The sequence below is a fragment of the Aedes albopictus genome, chromosome 2 (assembly GCF_035046485.1).
Source record: "Aedes albopictus strain Foshan chromosome 2, AalbF5, whole genome shotgun sequence".
Taxonomy (NCBI): domain Eukaryota; kingdom Metazoa; phylum Arthropoda; class Insecta; order Diptera; family Culicidae; genus Aedes; species Aedes albopictus.
Genome location: NC_085137.1, coordinates 417,943,551 through 417,961,853, shown reverse-complemented (window position 1 = coordinate 417,961,853; position 18,303 = coordinate 417,943,551). Strand labels below are relative to the sequence as shown.

The 18,303-nt window shown below is 41.3% G+C and overlaps 2 protein-coding genes across 3 annotated transcripts in view; one reads left to right on the top strand and one right to left on the bottom strand.

Annotated features, from left to right (window-relative positions):
- LOC134288495 (uncharacterized) overlaps nucleotides 1–18,303 on the top strand; it is a 674,651-nt gene that overhangs the window by 157,917 nt on the left and 498,431 nt on the right. The window lies entirely within an intron of this gene.
- Nucleotides 1,756–9,727, bottom strand: LOC134286868 (uncharacterized). The gene is made up of 2 exons (XM_062848558.1): nucleotides 8,330–9,727; nucleotides 1,756–8,247 (listed from the first exon to the last, which is right to left on the bottom strand). The coding sequence occupies exon 2, from the start codon at nucleotides 7,888–7,890 to the stop codon at nucleotides 1,756–1,758; it is 6,135 nt and encodes a 2,044-aa protein (XP_062704542.1). The 5' UTR covers nucleotides 7,891–8,247; nucleotides 8,330–9,727.

Here is an 18,303-nt window from a genome sequence, read left to right as displayed (position 1 = left end):
TTGTTCATGTGACAGGGATCTGCTGCTTGAAGCTACGGAAAGTAGACCCGATTACATCAGTACCAATTCATTTAATTGTAACAATTCATTTCATTGTAACATATTAAAATCAATAAAAAAAATAATCAACGAACACTTCGCATGAAGCTGTCCAAAATCATTGTTACAGGATAAAAATGATCATTTCTTCTGTCTACTTCTTTTAACATCCAAGGAAAGACTCAAAGATATCCCGTTGTTTCCTGGTTTTATTCGCGTAATCCTTGACCGTATGCCTCAGATCAACTTCACAAACAGGAAAACCAACTCTCGCCATGTAAAACACCCACTTCTTAATCCGATCCTCTTCCTCCGGTATACGATACGGATCTGGTCCAGGTTTTGCTTTCCTTTTGTTATCTTTCACTCGCCGGAAAAGCGTAGTGAAAAGAATCTTGAACCCTGGGTGTACCTCGGATGGTTTTCGTCCTCCTAGTATCTCCTCGCCTAGTATGATGTTGTATTATTGTTATAAATTAGTAAAATGTACATATTTATTACTGGGTGCAATCTTCGATATTTTTTTGCTGTTTGTAATTGGTTTACATTATAAAAGCCTAATAATAACACAATATGCTTCATAATACACTTATATTACAGTTAAAAAACATCTTTTGAAGTTTTGATTTTGAAAGATGTTTTCTGTGTTACTTGGGGATTCATAATTGTGGACAATGTCATTTTCACCCACAAATATGAATCAGCTCTAGACCTCTTGGAAATATAGTGTTTTTCTTGAAAAATCACCAATATCGCAATGTTTTATGATAAATAATACCTTCAATTGATGAAATAATCAGCAGTTAAGGATATTTCCTTGTCAATTCGACGGAAAACACTTTATGAACGCGAGCACTCTCCCTACGTGCGTACGCAAAAATTAAACAAAACATGTAGCTCTTATGGTCGTGCCGCAACTTTGGCGTATTTTTCAGCATAAATTGCATTTAACAAGCGCAGTGGTGGTTATGTTGATGCACCGATAACAGTTCTACACGGGAAAAATAGATTTGATGAAATTTATTATATAATTGTGCTACAGTAGCAATTTAAAGTGAAAGTTGATCCATATCTGTGGGATTACTGTAAGTGCGATTCATGAAGTGGAAATTTTAATCTCGAAATTCATCACAATATTTACTCATCAAAAAATGAGTGATTCATATTTTCTTAGACGGTTTATGCATTCTCTGGTTGCGGATATGAAATTTGCTATCTTTATTATGTGGGGTTAGATTTCACCAATCTATATAGCAAACACGATCAGATTGTCTGTGCGCTTTAAGCTGCAAATAAATTTTATTTAGGTGATTTTACTGAGGATAGTTCAGGGTGACTTACATATTTGGTGTACTATTAAAGATTTGGACGGGTCGTATCTAACGTCTGTAGGCTAATTTATCATAGTTCTGTAAATATATACTTAAGTTTATACAAATTCGCATGTTGTTTTTCGTACTCACTTTCACTGAATATGGATATGAAATTTGCACGGTAGATTTAGTTTTAAGTATCGTAAGCTGTACGATAGATTTAGGTTTAAGCACTGTATAGCATTAAGCACTGTAAATAGTAATTATATAATTAGTTTAATTCCAATAGGTTAGCAAAATATCTATAAATAAATTCACTAAATGTTCCTCACATCAACAATATGCACTTTTCGTCGTCCATCCACTTGCTGTTTTGCGACCTTACAGTGATTGTGCGAGTCATCTACGATGACAACTGTTGATCGTGTACGATCGGAAAGTGGGACGGTAGCTCTGTGGCAGTGTCGCCAGAGCCGCGGTTCATGTCGTTACATACCCCCTCCCGTAAACCATGGCAAGGTTCTGGGGCCTCCGGTGATCCGTCGCCTGGTTTACACTTCTCTTCTACGTCCAGAACCGCTAGTTTCACTGCAGCCCTTTTGAGTACGCCTGTCGCTGTCTTCACAAGAGCTTGTCGCACTCTGCCGTCTCTTCCAGGGAAAACCTGAATGATACGGCCTCGGATCCACTGGTTCCTCAAGGTTCCGTTGACCGCCAAGACAAGGTCGCCTACCTGTAGATCTTTCACTTCTTCGTGCCACTTCGTCCTGCGTGTGATCACAGGCAAGAATTCTTTGATCCACCTGCGCCACAGTTGATCAGTGATGTGTTGGGCTAGCTTCCAACTACTTCTTAATGTGGCATGTCCTTGAACGGGTTCTGTAGGCCGAATTTTCACACCATTTGAACTCCCGAGGAGGAAATGGTTCGGGGTGAGCGCTTCCTCGTCTGCTGACTCCAAAGGTATGTAAGTCAGAGGCCTACAGTTGATCATGGCCTCCGCTTCGAACAAAATGGTCTCCAGGGTTTCGTCGTCTGGGCGTCGAGGTGCGTCTAATATAGTTCCAACGGCCGCTTTAACCGACCGTACAAGCCTTTCCCACGCCCCGCCCATGTGAGGCGCAGCGGGTGGGATAAAATTCCATTTTGTTTGCGCGCTGGTGAACGTAAGAGCGATCTCCTCGTTGCGAGATTTTATCTCGCTGGCTAACTCCTTGCTTGCTGCCTGAAAACAAGTACCGTTATCGGTGAAGAATTCTGACGGGGAGCCCCGTCGAGATACAAATCTGCGAATGGCCATGATGCACGACACGGCAGACAGGCTATGGACCACCTCGAGGTGCACCGCTCTGATCGTGAGGCAGGTGAACAATGCCACCCACCTCTTCGCCTGACTTCGCCCGACTTTCACGAATACTGGTCCGAAATAGTCCAGCCCCACGTATGTAAATGGCCGGATGAATGGACTCACACGGGCTTCTGGCAGAGGGCCCATCGCTGGTGGTTTAGGTGATGCTACTCGGCACCACGTACAACTTCGCATAACTCGGCCAATTAACGCACGCAGTCTAGGAATGTCGAAACGCTGCCGTAGTTCATTTGCGATAGTTTCTCTATTCGCATGGCGGAATCGGCTGTGGAACGATTCTACGAGTAGAACAGTGATAGGATGTTTTTCAGGCAAAATCGCGGGATACTTCGCTTCATAAGGTACGAAAGGAGCTGCCGCAATTCTTCCTCGCATACGGAGAACTCCATCTTCGTCCAGGAAAGGCCATCGTTTGTAGAGGCGGCTTGATTTAGGTATGGCACAATGTCGGGATTCGGCAGTTCCTTGGGTTTTCTTCAGTGCTGTAATTTCCTCCAGGAAGGCTTCACCTTGTGCGGTTTTCAAAAGGCAGCGTTCGGCTTTCGCCAATTCCTCTTGGCTGAGTATACCGCTGGCTAGCTGGCGACCTTCAACCTTGCGTTTTAGGTTACCGACATAACGCAGTACGAAAGCTACCGTACGTTGCATTTTCACCCACCTGCTGAACCGTGCAGGATCCACAACCGAGCACTGAACGTGATGTAGATGCACAGAACGTAGTTCATCTTGAGTAGTACAAGTTTGCAGTTGTTCTGGCCAGGAGGTTTCCTGTTGCTTCAGGAAGTTAGGACCGCGAAACCACGGGCCGTCCGAGTTGAGGTTTGGACCAGTTTTCCACTTAGTGGCCTCGTCCGCTGGGTTTATTTTCGAGGGTACCCACCACCAGTTCTTCACGTCCGTTGATAGCAGTATTTCTCCCACGAGAACAGCAACAAACTTGTGGTAGCGGCGATGTTCCGATTGTATCCAAGCGAGTACCGTCTTGGAATCACTCCAGAAGAAGACATTGGCAATCGGTACGGTGTGGTATTGTTTTATCGACTCCGAAAGGCGAGTTCCAAGAACGGCTGCTTTCAGCTCCAATCTCGGAATGGAGATCGTGTTAATAGGAGCCACTTTTGTCTTGGCAGCTACCATGGATACCTGAATCTGATCTCCTACTGGAAGACGAAAGTACGCCACGCACGAATACGCAGACTCGCTGGCGTCAACGAAGATGTGTAGCTGCAGTTGGCCGAAGTCACTTGGATACGGTGCCCGAAAATAGCACCGAGGAATCCTGAGAGATGACAATTGATCAAACAGCGCAATCCACTGCTTCCATCGCGCAAAGCAGCTTTCGGTAACCGGATCGTCCCAGCCAATCTTGGAGATCCATGTATCTTGGATAAGGATCTTCCCGTGCACCAAGAAGAATGAAAGGCAGCCTAGTGGATCAAACAAGCTCATCACTACCTTCAGGACTTCCCGCTTGGTCGGCACGTGATCTTCTTTCAACACCTGTTGTATATCCGATCGAAGAGCAAACGTATAGGTGAATGCGTCCTCCTTCGGTAGCCATTGCATTCCAAGCACCGATTCCGTGGAATCCCCGCGCGTCAATGCTAGATCCTTGGAATTTTCGCTCGGTCGTTCATCAATTCGTTGAATTACTTCCGTGGAATTCGAGAGAATGTTGCGAATCTCGAACCCTCCCATCGCGTGAACGGACTGGACTTCCTGAACAACTTGGATCGCATCCTCGATCGTTTGGAAGCTGTCCAAATAATCATCCACGTAGTGGTTATCGTGGATAGCAGCCGCTGCTCGAGGAAACTGATCGGCATACTCTGTGGCGTTGAGGTTCTTTACGAACTGCGCCGACGCTGGAGAACAGGTAGAGCCGAACGTCGCCACCTCCATAATATAGACTAGCGGGCTATCGGAAGGATGTTCCCGCCAGAGGAAACGTTGAGACTGCTGGTCTTCCTTCCGTATCTTAAACTGGTGGAACATCTCTCTTATGTCCCCTGTGACCGCAACCGGGAATTGCCGGAAGCGAGAGAGTACAGCTAGCAGCGGAGTCAACAGGTCCGGTCCTTTTAGGAGCTTCGAGTTGAAAGATACATCGCCGACCTTTGCCGCTGCGTCCCAAATTAAACGAAGCTTGTTGGGTTTTTTGGGGTTGATCACAAACCCTAGAGGAAGATACCATATCCGGCTGGTATCGCTACATGCCAGATCTTCTTCTGTAGCTCGCCGAGCGTACCCCTTCCGTTCGTAGTCTCGAATCTGTTGGATCACTCTATCTCCTAGATTCGGATTCTGCCGGAGTTTGCGTTCCAAAGATTGTAGCCGCCGTAGAGCCATGCTGTAGCTATCGGGAAAATCCACTGCATCGGTCCTCCAAAGCAAGCCGGTTTCAAAACGGTTACCAATTCGCCGGGTAGTAGATTCCAAGAGAATTCTGGCCCGTTTGTCATCCTCCGAGTCCGTTTGGATGCCAGGCGACACCATGCAGCTTTCGATGGCAAAATAATCCCGCAGCTGTTCGTTCAACAGTTTATCTGGATCCGCTGGAGCGGCAGTGTGAAAGTTGACAGACACGGAGTATCTTGAATTGGCGGGCTCGCCCCCGTAGATGCTCCATCCGAGATGACACTTGACGGCCACCGGATCATGAGGGCCTCCTTCTCGCATTTTTCTCGGCAAGCATAATCCGAGATTGTTGAGTCCGATGAGCAGTTTGGGCTGAACATTGGTGTAGTCCACGACGGGAAGCCCTCTCAGGTGTGGGAAGCGTTGAACCATTTCTCCGTAGCGTAGCGTTTGCGATGGAAGCAGCAGGCAGCTTACTGTTCGCACATTGTGAAGGTCGTGGCAAACCGCGCTGCTTTTTGCTGCAATCTTCAACTGTATTCGCTGTGAGTTAGATTCCTCTCGAGATACACTTCCGGTCCAGTGTAGCGTTAACGGTTCGATCGGGCCGGTAACCTCTAATTGCTTGGCCACTGCCTCTTCGATGAGTGTTTCCGAGGAGCCTTCATCAATGAACGCGAAGATCAGCATGTCCTTCCCCTTTCCGTGCAACACGACTGGAACTATCCGGAACATGCAGAACTGACCGATCGATAAGTGGCTTGCTGACATCCCTGTAGATTGCGAACTCAACGCTGTACCATGAAGGAGAGTGTGATGCTTATGACGGCAACCTTCAACTTCGCACCCTTTCCATGAACGACAAGGCCACTTTCCGTGATTATTCAGGCAAGTCCGACACAGGCCCTTCTGTTCCGCCAGTTTCCAACGATCGTCAGCGTTCAGGGACTTGAACTGACAACAGTCCACCAGTCTATGGCCTTCTCGACTGCAACACAGGCACGGTTTGACCGATTTCCCAGTTTTGACCACTGATGTAGATGGCGTTGAAATAGTGGAGGATTCCGCTGAGTGAGCATTAACGGCGCCTTTGCTTTTAGGTTTTGTCCTGTCGATCTTGCCGGACCGATCAAGCGTAGGAAGTTCATACGAAACCTCACTCGCCGTCGCTACCATTCTTGACATAAAGTCTCCAAAGGATTGCAACGTAGCTACCGGAAGCCGAGACTTATAGACAGCCCACTCCATTCTCATCGTTCCGGGCAATTTCTCCACCAACTCCTGCATGAGTGCCGGATTTGAGAGGTGAACATTCTGGCCAGCTGCAACTAGGTGATCAACCAAAGTTTGAACCGCTATTCCGAATTCTATCACCGTTTCCAACCGGTCGTACCTTGGCATCGGAACGTGGTGAATTTTCTCCAGCAAGGACCGGATTAGCAGTTCGGGTCGTCCGTAGAGGGTCCGTAGAGTTTGGACAACGTGCGGTACGCTGGAAGGGAGAAGTAGCTTGCTGCGAACGGACTCCAGCGCGTTGCCCTCGAGACATTTCTTGAGGCGGATCAAATTTTCCACGTCTGTATATCCACATGCTAATGTGGACTGCTCGAAGGTCGTTATGAAGAGTGGCCAGTCTTCAGGTCGGCCACTGAACTTGGGCAGATCTTTCCCTAGAACTTGCCGCGCTGCCAGCTGATTGGTGTTCAATACTGCAGGGACTCCGGGCGACACGAGCGGATTACCCCCTGAGAAAAGGTGCGATTGACCGAATTCGTTGCCTGCTGAAGCAAACACCGACGGGTTCGGCGCCAGGATTGACGCCATTGGTTGAACGGCCGGAGGGTAGGCGTGCTGTGTTGGTGGAGATAAATGCGCTGTGGCCGCTGAAACGGGTATCTGCGATGTTGGCACGTTGATCACCGCATGCGGTGTTTGAAACGTTGGTACATTGGGCTGATCAGTGGCAGGAAGGGAAAATGGCATTTGTGGAGGCGCCGAGGAGCTCGGCTCTGCTCTAGAAAATGCCGTTGGGGCGAGTGCTGCCGAACTAGTTGGAATTGGTGGCAGAATTTGCGCCGATGTGCTAGCTGCATGAGTCAACGCGGGGAGTGGCTTGGTAGAGTGGACTAGTGGCTCGGCCGGGGGTGGCGGTAGTTCCTCTTGTTTCGCCAGCCACGATGACACTTTCTCAATCGAATCCATATTCGAACTGGACTTGCTGCTGCATTCGGACATCTGCTTTAGTAGTTCGTTCTTCTTGTCCATGGACTGCTGCCTCATAATCTTTCGTTTCTCCAGGATCTCCTTGTCTTCCCGAAGCTTCAATTCGCGCAAACGATTCTCTTCCTCCAAGAGTTTCCTTTTCTCTTCCAGCTGTCGTTGAGCTTCTTCCAATTCGCGCTTCTTCAATTCTTCTTCCGCTTCTAGATCCAATTTCTGCTGCTGCTCCTGTTCGTCCAGCAATTTCATCTGCGCCTCCAGCATAGCCATCCGGGTAGCCGAACTTACGGTCGAAGGAGGTGGGTTGACTTTCGCGGATGCTTTCTTCGACGACGCCTTAGACGATTTCTTGTCGTTCTTCTCTGGTGGCTTTAACGACTCCTTGGCCTTAGCTCCAGTTTTCTTCGGCTTACACACACTGCATACATACGGTTGGTCCTTTATGCTTCCATCGACGCCAGCGCATGTAAAGTGCTCCCACTCATGGCATACATCGCAAGCGATCATCTGTTCGTCTGCCAAATCCGGCCGGTGGCACCTCTTGCAATTGAAGCCTGTCACGTTATGATGTCCTTCCATCATCTCCCTCATACAAATATCTTAAAGATTTTGTGGGGTTAGATTTCACCAATCTATATAGCAAACACGATCAGATTGTCTGTGCGCTTTAAGCTGCAAATAAATTTTATTTAGGTGATTTTACTGAGGATAGTTCAGGGTGACTTACATATTTGGTGTACTATTAAAGATTTGGACGGGTCGTATCTAACGTCTGTAGGCTAATTTATCATAGTTCTGTAAATATATACTTAAGTTTATACAAATTCGCATGTTGTTTTTCGTACTCACTTTCACTGAATAGGATATGAAATTTGCACGGTAGATTTAGTTTTAAGTATCGTAAGCTGTACGATAGATTTAGGTTTAAGCACTGTATAGCATTAAGCACTGTAAATAGTAATTATATAATTAGTTTAATTCCAATAGGTTAGCAAAATATCTATAAATAAATTCACTAAATGTTCCTCACATCAACAATATGCACTTTTCGTCGTCCATCCACTTGCTGTTTTGCGACCTTACAGTGATTGTGCGAGTCATCTACGATGACAACTGTTGATCGTGTACGATCGGAAAGTGGGACGGTAGCTCTGTGGCAGTGTCGCCAGAGCCGCGGTTCATGTCGTTACAATTATCACAATTTATAGATTTTCCAGATTAAGACCTTCATTACATTCCCCTCCAACAATCTCACACGAAATTTAATTGCCAATTATGCGCGCCAGTTAGCTAATATTGCTTCTGATTCATTGCCGGCCGGCAACCAACACAGCAACGTATGCGTAGCGATCGTTTCCACGACCATCCAGCGTACTTGCAATATCATCTCTTCCTTCATAGTCAGTGGCCATGTGGATATCCGTTCATACGGATATCCACATACCGCACCACACCGGCAGCGTGGCATTATCGCCATTATGGATCAGTGAATGCTGCTCCAGCTTTAGCGCATGCACGTAGGAGGTAGTTGGGAAAATAAATGCCAAAACTAAACACTACTCGGAAAAAAATGCACGTATGAGCAGGTTGTGTCCCAGTTGGGACGCTTCACCAAGAAGAAGAAGAATATTTTTGGAGCATTTGTTACTCAACTCATATTAAGAATTTCAGCCAACATATTTTTACTGCCACCCCACTGCGCCATGATCCGGTGTCCGGTTCGGTTCAGTGCGGTCAGTGGTAGCGGCCGGCCTGGGTGATGCGATGGCCAAAGCTATAGCGAGCTGGCTAACACCCGGATCGCCAACCGGACCAATATCAACGCCTGCGGGTGTGGCCACGCCACACACCACTAAACGGAACCGCAAGGCCGTCCATCCTGCTCAACGTGGCCACTACTGGTCATCACTGAGTCGAGTGGTGTTGCTGCTGTTCTGCTGTTTATATCGCATCGCATCGCACCGTAGCGTCGCCGGACAAAGCGCCGTCGAAGATGCGAGAAGACCGGTAGAGCTCGAACGAGTTCCACCCTTTCGTGCGTCCGGCGGCCGGCCACAAGAAGTGACCCATGCCGCGGTAGCTCTGGCCGCTACCGCCCGGTCGAGCGGGAGCTCGGATCGTGTTTGCTTCTATATGCTTTTGGGAATGGGCGAGCGAGCAGCTAGGCAGGCGTTCGCCCGTACGGATTAACGAGAGTGAAAATGTGGCCATTAATCAAACTTTGTTATGATGGCTATCAAAGGTCGGCTTTGCACACCGTTCATACCTAGGTTCATACTAACATACCTACGTGTGATCACTATCTGCACTACTAACAGCACAGGAAAACACGATGCGAGCAATGATTTTACTTGTAGTTACATGGCCATGATGATGGTGGGAAGATATTATTTCCAGTTCGGATAAGTGATCTATGTACCAATCACATATGGCCTGATGTGTGAATGGTTTCGAGTCTAACGGGTTGTTTGACTTTCCTAAGAAAAAAAAAGCAGTTGTTCAACTTACATATTCCATCTGTAAGTTGAGCAATGAGCAACCCAATAACCTCTGCTGATATCTCATTGAAATTAGATCATTATTCTTTGAGACTTATTTTTCAAGCGCTGTTATATAGTTTCATATGTATTACTTAGTACTGTCATGGTAAAATCAGATAATTGATTACTCAAAGTTTCCAAATTTCACCACCCCTATATCGGTATGCCCCAATAAAATGCTTTCACCAATGCGCCTAATCAAGAATGATTCCAGAAGAACTCTTCCTTGCATTATTGTTTCACTTTTTTCTGTTTTTATCGTGGAAGGGACATTCTTGTTGGATTTTTTCCTATGAGTTTTGCAAGAACTCTTCTAAGGATTTCATGAAAATTCTCCAAGATTACCTCCAGGGACACCGCTAGAAATTCCTTGGGAATTCTTTGAGGATCACACAAAATCTGTAATGCATCCTTCTACTTGAATTTCTTTGAAAATTCATCCAGAGATTTCTCCGGGTATTTTTTAGGAATTCCCTAGTAATTTTGCGTTTCACTTTTTCAGGAGTTTCTCTAGAAATTTCTCAAAAGATTCCATATGAAATTCCTTCAAGGATTGCTATACAACTTCATGCTTGTATTCATTGATGTATTTCTTTAAACATTTCAGAAAAAAAACCTTCAAAATCATTGTCAGATTTTTTCCAGGATTTTTTTTTTTTGGAGCCCTTCGAAATTTTTTCTAGAAATTTCTCAAATAAATCTTCTGGGATTTTCTCTTCTTTAAAAGATGCAAATATATATTTTTCACAAAGATTTAGAGATTCTTTCAGAAAGTACTCGGGGTTTCCTTTTGAAATTCAGAAATGCTATCAGAGACTTATTCAGAAGCAATTGCTTAAATTTATCCAGAGATTCTTTAAGTTATTACTCTATTCGTTCATGTTTTTTTCGAGCATTTAATTGGAAATTTCTTTGAAAAAATCCCAAATGATTCTTCTGGAAGTTCCTTCATTGGTTTCTCCAATAGTTCATTCATCTATTCCTCCAGGCATTGCTTTGGATTTATTCAGGTCTTCCTTCATTGATTGTTTCAGAATTTATTTTTCGAAAATTCTTTCAGAAATTCCTGAAATAATTACTTCGGAATCTATTCCTTTGCATTTTTCAAGGAATTTTTAATAAAACTTTCCAATCAATACCTGTAGAGGGTTCCGCAGCTCTACCAGATATTATTTAAAGATTCATTTAAAAATATTTTTTATACAGCGGTTCTCTAAGAATTTCTCCAGGGTATCTTTATTGCTTTTGCAGAATTTCTTTCAGAAACTCCGGCAGGTAGCAGTTTAATAAACTTCCTGGTGAAACTTTTCAGAATTACTAGAAAAAATTTTACTGAAACTATTCTTGTGATCAAATTAATGACGAAAAATCTGATTACTTAGAGTCTGGTTCTGCAAAGATCCCTTGGATAACTCATGAGATATTTCTAAAGGAATTTCCCTTGAAATTTTTAGGAAATATTTTTGAATAATTGTTCTGTTGAATCCGTGGAGAAAATATCAGAGTTATCTATGTAGAAAATGCCGTATATAGTTCTGGGGTGAAACATTGAGGAATACATGGAGTAGGCACTGAAGAAATCTCTGGATGAACTTCTCTGGAAGAATACATGCCTGAATCATTGAAAGTGCTATAATTTCTGGGAGATTTTCTGCAAGATTTTCTGGTTTAAGCCATATATTTCAGAACAAACTCGCATAAGAATTTTCAATAAAAATCCCAAGAGCTATTCTTGATTAAATCTCTGGTAGAGTTCCTGAAAAAATACCTGAATATTTCTGAAGTAATAAGTATTTGGATATTTTTTTCTTAAGCATTGGAAGGATTAGACCATTATGTGAAAAGGGCGGAGCAACCATTGCACGCCTCAGATTATCTCGTCCCTTCTAGGCGTATTTCAATTTATTTATGCAAACTTACCCCGTTATCAGATAGAGAGGAGTCTGCTCTACCTGTTACTGGTAAAGAGATTTAATTAATAATGGAAAATACGCTCAGGAGGAACGGAAGAAGCAGACATTTGCAATGGATGTTACGTCCTTTTTAAATGTAGTCTAGGTTTATTAAAGAATTTTTGAATGAATTTCTGAATGGATCACTGGAGAAACATTCTATGAATTAAATATTACCTAAAAAAAATTCTAAAGTTATTCATGAAGGTTTTACAGAAAGAATTCAGAGAAATGTACCCACAAGAATGTATGAAGAGGGAGTATTTGAAATAATTTAATCATACATGGAAGAATTGCAAAAAAAAATACCCGGAGAAGATTCTGTAAGAAATCTTGGTGTATTTTATGACTGAATTCATGGGGTAATTTCTGAAGGAATGCATGAATTAATTTTTGGAAGAATTTCTGATGCAATCTTTGGTATAATTTCTGAAGAAGCCTTTGGATGATTTTCTGAAGGAATCTTGGGAGGAATTTCTGAAGAAACCTTCGATTTTCTCGAATAATCGTTGTTTGCATTTCTGAAGTTATTATTATTATTATTATTTATTAAAAAGGTTTCAACTTGGGTCATTCGCCTCTGATTTTTGAAGTAATCCGTGAATAATTCCCTGAAATATTCCTTCCTTCCTGAGAAAATATTTGAATTTCCTACCCATGGATGTTTGCTAGAGCTTCTACAGGGATTATTTAACAAATGTGCACTTGATCACGTGATATATGTTCTATTTCTTAGACTGCCCACAGGCCTAGGTAGATCATATATCACATGTTTTCTTGAGGATTTTTTGGAGCAATTTCTTTAGAATCTTCTAACGAAAATTCCTATGAAAATTCTAAATGAAATTTGAAAGAGATGAAGATGTTCTGAAAAACTTTCAACAGAAATCGATGGAAGACTACCTATACAAAAAGATTTCCGTGAGATCTTCCAAAAAAACAACGGAGCAATAACGAAAGAAATCTAGGGAAGGTTCTCTAAAAAGTCATACATGAGGGGGTTAGAAGCAAAGGGATGTAAGTGACAAAAACCTACTTTCGAGTAAATGAGGTTTGAAGCTTTTGATAAATTTTTCATCCCATACAAAATGTATGGAGTTTCAAAATTAACCCAATTTTCTCTGATTTATTGTAATTTTTTTAATAATCGTAGAAACAATCTTAAAAAAGTTCCTGAAAGCTTAAAATCTGGAGAATTTTATGATATGCTTAGCTCAAAATCGACAAAATGGTCACTTACACCCCTTTGATTCTGGGCCCCTCAAATAATTTCTACGATAATCTATAAAAAGTTTTGAAGAAAATTTTTAAGGAAATGTAGAATTTACTAATGGAATCAATGAAAAAAATCCGCAAGGACATCTCTAAGAAATCTCTGAAAGCCTTCATGGCAGAATTCTTTAAAAAATCCCTGGAAGATTTTCAGACGGAATCGCTGAAGGATTTTTTGTAGAAATAATTCAAAGGTGTTTTGATGACTTTCTAAAGATATGAGAGACTATGCTAAGGTATGCTTTATGAGAAACCCTCACCAAATTTGTAAATATTTAGAAATCAAGAGATTTTGGATGAGATTCTGAAAATGTTACTTGGAATTTTTATGCTTCCACTTTTCAAATAGCTTGTAATTCTAATATTTTGAAGATTTTTTGTAAAGTTCTTTCCAGAATAAATACTGTCAAACTGTCAGCCTTCATGCTGTCACAAACGTTTCGGAACGACATTTTTACTTATCGTGACATCATCTTATTCCTTTTTTTGTTGCTAAATCCGTTTACACCATGCAAAACAAAGGAGATAAACGGAATTTTAAACCGATAATAAGTGATTGGAATTAGGTGATGTTATGGTACATCACGATCGTAATTTTAATTTGATTTAATTTTTTTGTAAATTTCTGTGAATCTGCAGGCAGTTTTTTTTTAATTGTTTTTAAGAACCTACCCGGATAAAAATTCCCTTACAAAAACAATACATAACTACATTACATTATATTACCAACATTGAATTTATTGTTATTGTAGGGTTTTACAACAATACATTATATTGTATACAAAGTTCGAACAATATCAAATCAATATAATATAAGGTTTGTCTTTCAGATTTGTTCGATTTTTCTTTAAGGACTGTTCAATTTATAAAACGGATAACTTACTTGTGCGATATCTTTTTTATTTTTCAATAAAATCATTATCAGTTTTTTTTGCATAACTTTCTATAGCTTATCTCAAATGCAGGAAAAATATAGCATTAAGCAAAATGTTCTTTATTGTGTAACTGAAGCGGTTTTCGTAAAACATCAATAAAACCCTATTTCTCATAATTCGACATAACTTTCCACATACTTAACATGCACATTTTCATGATGTTTTTAATGTATTGGAATCGTATACTATTCTACTAAACGTAAAGCTCAATAGTTGGGTACTAATAGTGCATCAAGCAGCCTCCAGCTTGATATAGTGAGTTGCCTTGTTCACAAAGTAATTATTAAAAGCAATATTTATTGAAATCCTGTGATGCAATAGCACAACGGATTCGGCTAAAAACTTTTCCAGAGTAGTAGAATATTGCTTTCCGAATGATACAGAAGAAATATTTACTTTCAAATGCATCCTTCATTAAAAATTAAATCCATAAAGATGGTCATAGTAAAAAAATGCATACTTTTTGTTCCATTGATGCAGATGTTCGACTCTAGCGAATCTTGTTATTATTTATTTTCAACAAAGTTGGTCCTATGTTACTGTACACCTTATTTAATAATAATCCGATGTTAAATTTATATTTTCACCATCATTGTTATGCAAAATTAGCATTAGGTTGCATTGTTACTTGAAAGAACCTTCAAAGAACGAAACTGTTTTGATTACTGTGCCTGTAATTACGCACAGTAACCAAACCAGCAATGCTATTAAGAAGCAGTTTTCTGCATTTAAACTTCATTATTCCTGCTTTCGACTGGATGCATAAAACAATTGTTTATTGAATATTTCCATGCCCTTTTCGCTATACAATTGAATTTTATTCAAAAAATCGAATCTCACTTGAGACTTTAATATCTTAACAACTAATTTTCCAATTGAGTTTAAATTTCGCCAAAATGTTTATTATTCATGCTGCTGCAGCATGGCACATACTTTTCTGATATTGAAAACGATATACCATATGTGAACAGTAATTTTATATATATTTTCAATTTTCAGCAATCGAAAAAATCACCTCATTTAACACCTGGCCGATTTTCTATAAAATGAAACTATTTTTATTCGTTTCAAACAAGATTACTATAATGAAAGATACTGTACTGAACAACGAAGCAAAGGTGGTTAAAATTGAACGCGTCTTCTTTTTATAGCCTTGTAAAGTTGTCCGTTTTATAAATTGAACAGTCCTTATATTGTTACGATACTTACCAACCTTACTTAATACTTAACAACCTTGTAAAATGCTCATTTACGATACATTGTAAGGTACACAGCCATACATTATATTGGTTTTGTACTGTTTTCTGTATGGTATCCAGAATATAATGTATTGTATTGTAACAATACAATTTATTGTATTTGTAATGAACTTTTTTATCCGGGTATCTTTTAAATTGAATTAAAAAAAACATTACATTGAACGCTTTTCTACGATTTGTATTTAAAGTTTTGGACTGAACATGTTAAAGTCATTGAATTTCTTTGTAAAAAATATTTTGACATAAGTTTGGTCAACTTTAAAGTGATATGGAACGAAATTATTTTACATTATCAGTATAATGATAGGTATAATGGGTCAAATCTGCACTTAACAACAGAGACAGTCTGTAACATGAATGCGAAATCTATAAATCTACATTATAACAATAATTAGCTTGCAGACATACAAGAATGCACTTTTTTGACCATTTTTATGGGTTTTGATCGACTAATGCATAGAAACTCATCTGTACCGCAATGAACACCTGCATCTGCTTGTGATAAACCTGGTTGGAGACATGTTCTGTTATGTATCTTTAGATATTAAAACAATCAAAGTATTACAAAAGGAACCCACCGTGAACATTCATATTTCTAACTTTTCACTTCAAATCCAACTGTCGCTATAATATACACAATACATATTATTAAAATCGAAAATTTTCAAAAAACTAAACATAAGATCACCCAGCTCTCTTTTTTAAATTTATTCTTTGAAATTAACCGTGGAGCCTCGTAGCCGTGCGGTTAGGGTCACCAAGCTTATAATCGCACCATGCTATGGGGTGAGGGTTCGATTCCCGCTTCGGGCGTTGAAACTTTTGAGAATAGTTTCTTCCCCGTTTCCACTGGTGCATGCTCCGTTGTCCGTTGTCTAATGTTAAGTTTAAAACAGTCTGTACAGCCGAAAGCTGAAGACGTTGTCCGTTGTCCGTGTCTTTAATATATTCATGTATGTTCTGAAGATTATATTTGACGCCAGTATTTCTTGCAATAACTCATTTCAATTTACCATGAGTGTTGTTTAATGTTATGTATGCACATTGTGAGTGCCTCTTGTAATACATTGAAAATTTGTAATTATCTAGGTGTACCTGACAGAAGGTATGCAGCAAGCTTTTTCAAGATGGAATCGCAGTTGAACTCATCAAAATGGATCCCAGAAAAGTTGGCCACCTGTCTGCACCGGCTGATAGTAAGATTCTCGGAAACTGGACAGCCAATAAACCCAATTTACATGAAAGACGACCGTTTCAAATTTGAAAACTTTCGAGCACGGTTGCAAAAATTCCGAAGCTCCCAACGAACGTGAGTTTTAGTTTTTGTCTTTTCACCACACCGCTTCTGACGTTGAAGCCAAGGTTGCAACCATTCATTTGCAAAAATTTACATTCATTTGCTATTATCTCAGTTCAGAAGCATGCTATCGAAAAACAATGTATGGATGAATTTAACCTTGTAGTTTTATCTGAAAGTTTGCCGAATAACATTGGGGTCGCACACGCATTCCAAAGTCGTGAGTGAGCTGTGAAGGCAACTTTCCACAGCGTGAATGAAATTTATATTCACCGCGTGGAGAGTTGCCTTCACAGCTCTCTCACGACTTTGGTATGCGTGTACGACCCTAATGCTATTCGCCGAACTTTCTGATAAAACTACAAGGTTCAATTCATCCATACATTGTTTTTCGATAGCATGCTTCTGAACTGAGATAATAGCAAATGAATGTAAATTTTTGCAGATGAATGGTTGCAAGCTTGGTTGAAGCCCCTGTCCTTCACGGAGGCAATTGAAAAGAGAATAAAAATCCTCTCGTCGCTCACACTGGGGAGACGGCGAGGTTCAAAAGCAACATTTTTCCTGTGACCGGCACTCAAACGACAAAAACTCACCACGCTTGCTTATGGACGAGTCGCATTCATGTGGCCGGTGTTGACATGAAGCATCCATCAGCGCAGAGCGTGTGTTGATGATGGTGCAGTCATTACCTCCACAAAGTAGTTGAATTTTTCTGCGTTCACTTTCAAGTATCTCACAGCGGAGCTGAAAATGAATGTCAAAAGCATTCAGTTCAGCTGAAATTCATTCAATTGAATGAGATTTTTTCAACCCTGCTTTCGAGTGATCAGCAACACTGTAGTGTTGTCCCAGGTCATCTTCCTTCGTTTGTAACCTTCATTGAATATCAGGATCCTTACTGGAAATTTTCAAGGCGCATCATCAGTGGAAGTCGTGTCTACAATGGGCTCTAGAAGAAGCTGCGGTCTAAAAAGATTAACCCACGCACCAAGTGCATCATGTACAAAACGCTAATAAGACCGGTGATCCTCTACGGACACGAGGCATGGATTTTGCTCGAGGGAGATCTACAAGCACTAGGAGTTTTCAAGCGACACGCGCTAAGGACGATCTTTGGCGGTATGTAGAAGATTGGTGTGTGGCGGAGAAGGATGAACCACGAGCTCGCAGTGCTTTACGGCGAAAGCAGTATGCAGAAGATGGCAACAGTCAGAAGGATACGATAGGCAGGGCTTGTTGCAAGAGTGCCGGATAACAAACATGCAAAGTTTGTGTTTGCTACTGACAAAGTTGACACTAAAAGGCGTGGACTGCAATGAGGATGATGGGCGGACCAAGTGGAGAGTGATCTGGCGAGCATTGGGCCTGACCGAGGATGGATAACGGCAGCCACAAAACCAGTATGTTACATTGAATACTTTTCCATGCATTGAACACATCAATGTTTGTTGTAGTATCCATTATAAATTGCTAGGACTGTAAATTTGCGTCTACATTTTCTTAGACCTCCTATATACATGATCTTAACATCTCATTTGCATCTATTTTGCATATAATTTGAAAAAGTTAAACACAACTGTCGTAAATTTAAACTTCCGCCTAACATCCCGCTCGTTCCCGTCTGAACCTGAACCCGCTTCCGTAAGCAATGATCAATATTTGACCCCAAAAACGGTAGCACACCCGTTCGTCCCCCTGTTCGAAACGAAGAGATGATTGATTAGACTTAGGAAAACAATTTGTTTT

Excerpts from the sequence above, each read along its gene's own strand:
- LOC134286868 (XM_062848558.1), bottom strand. The coding sequence starts at position 7,890 with ATGAGGGAGATGATGGAAGGACATCATAACGTGACAGGCTTCAATTGC.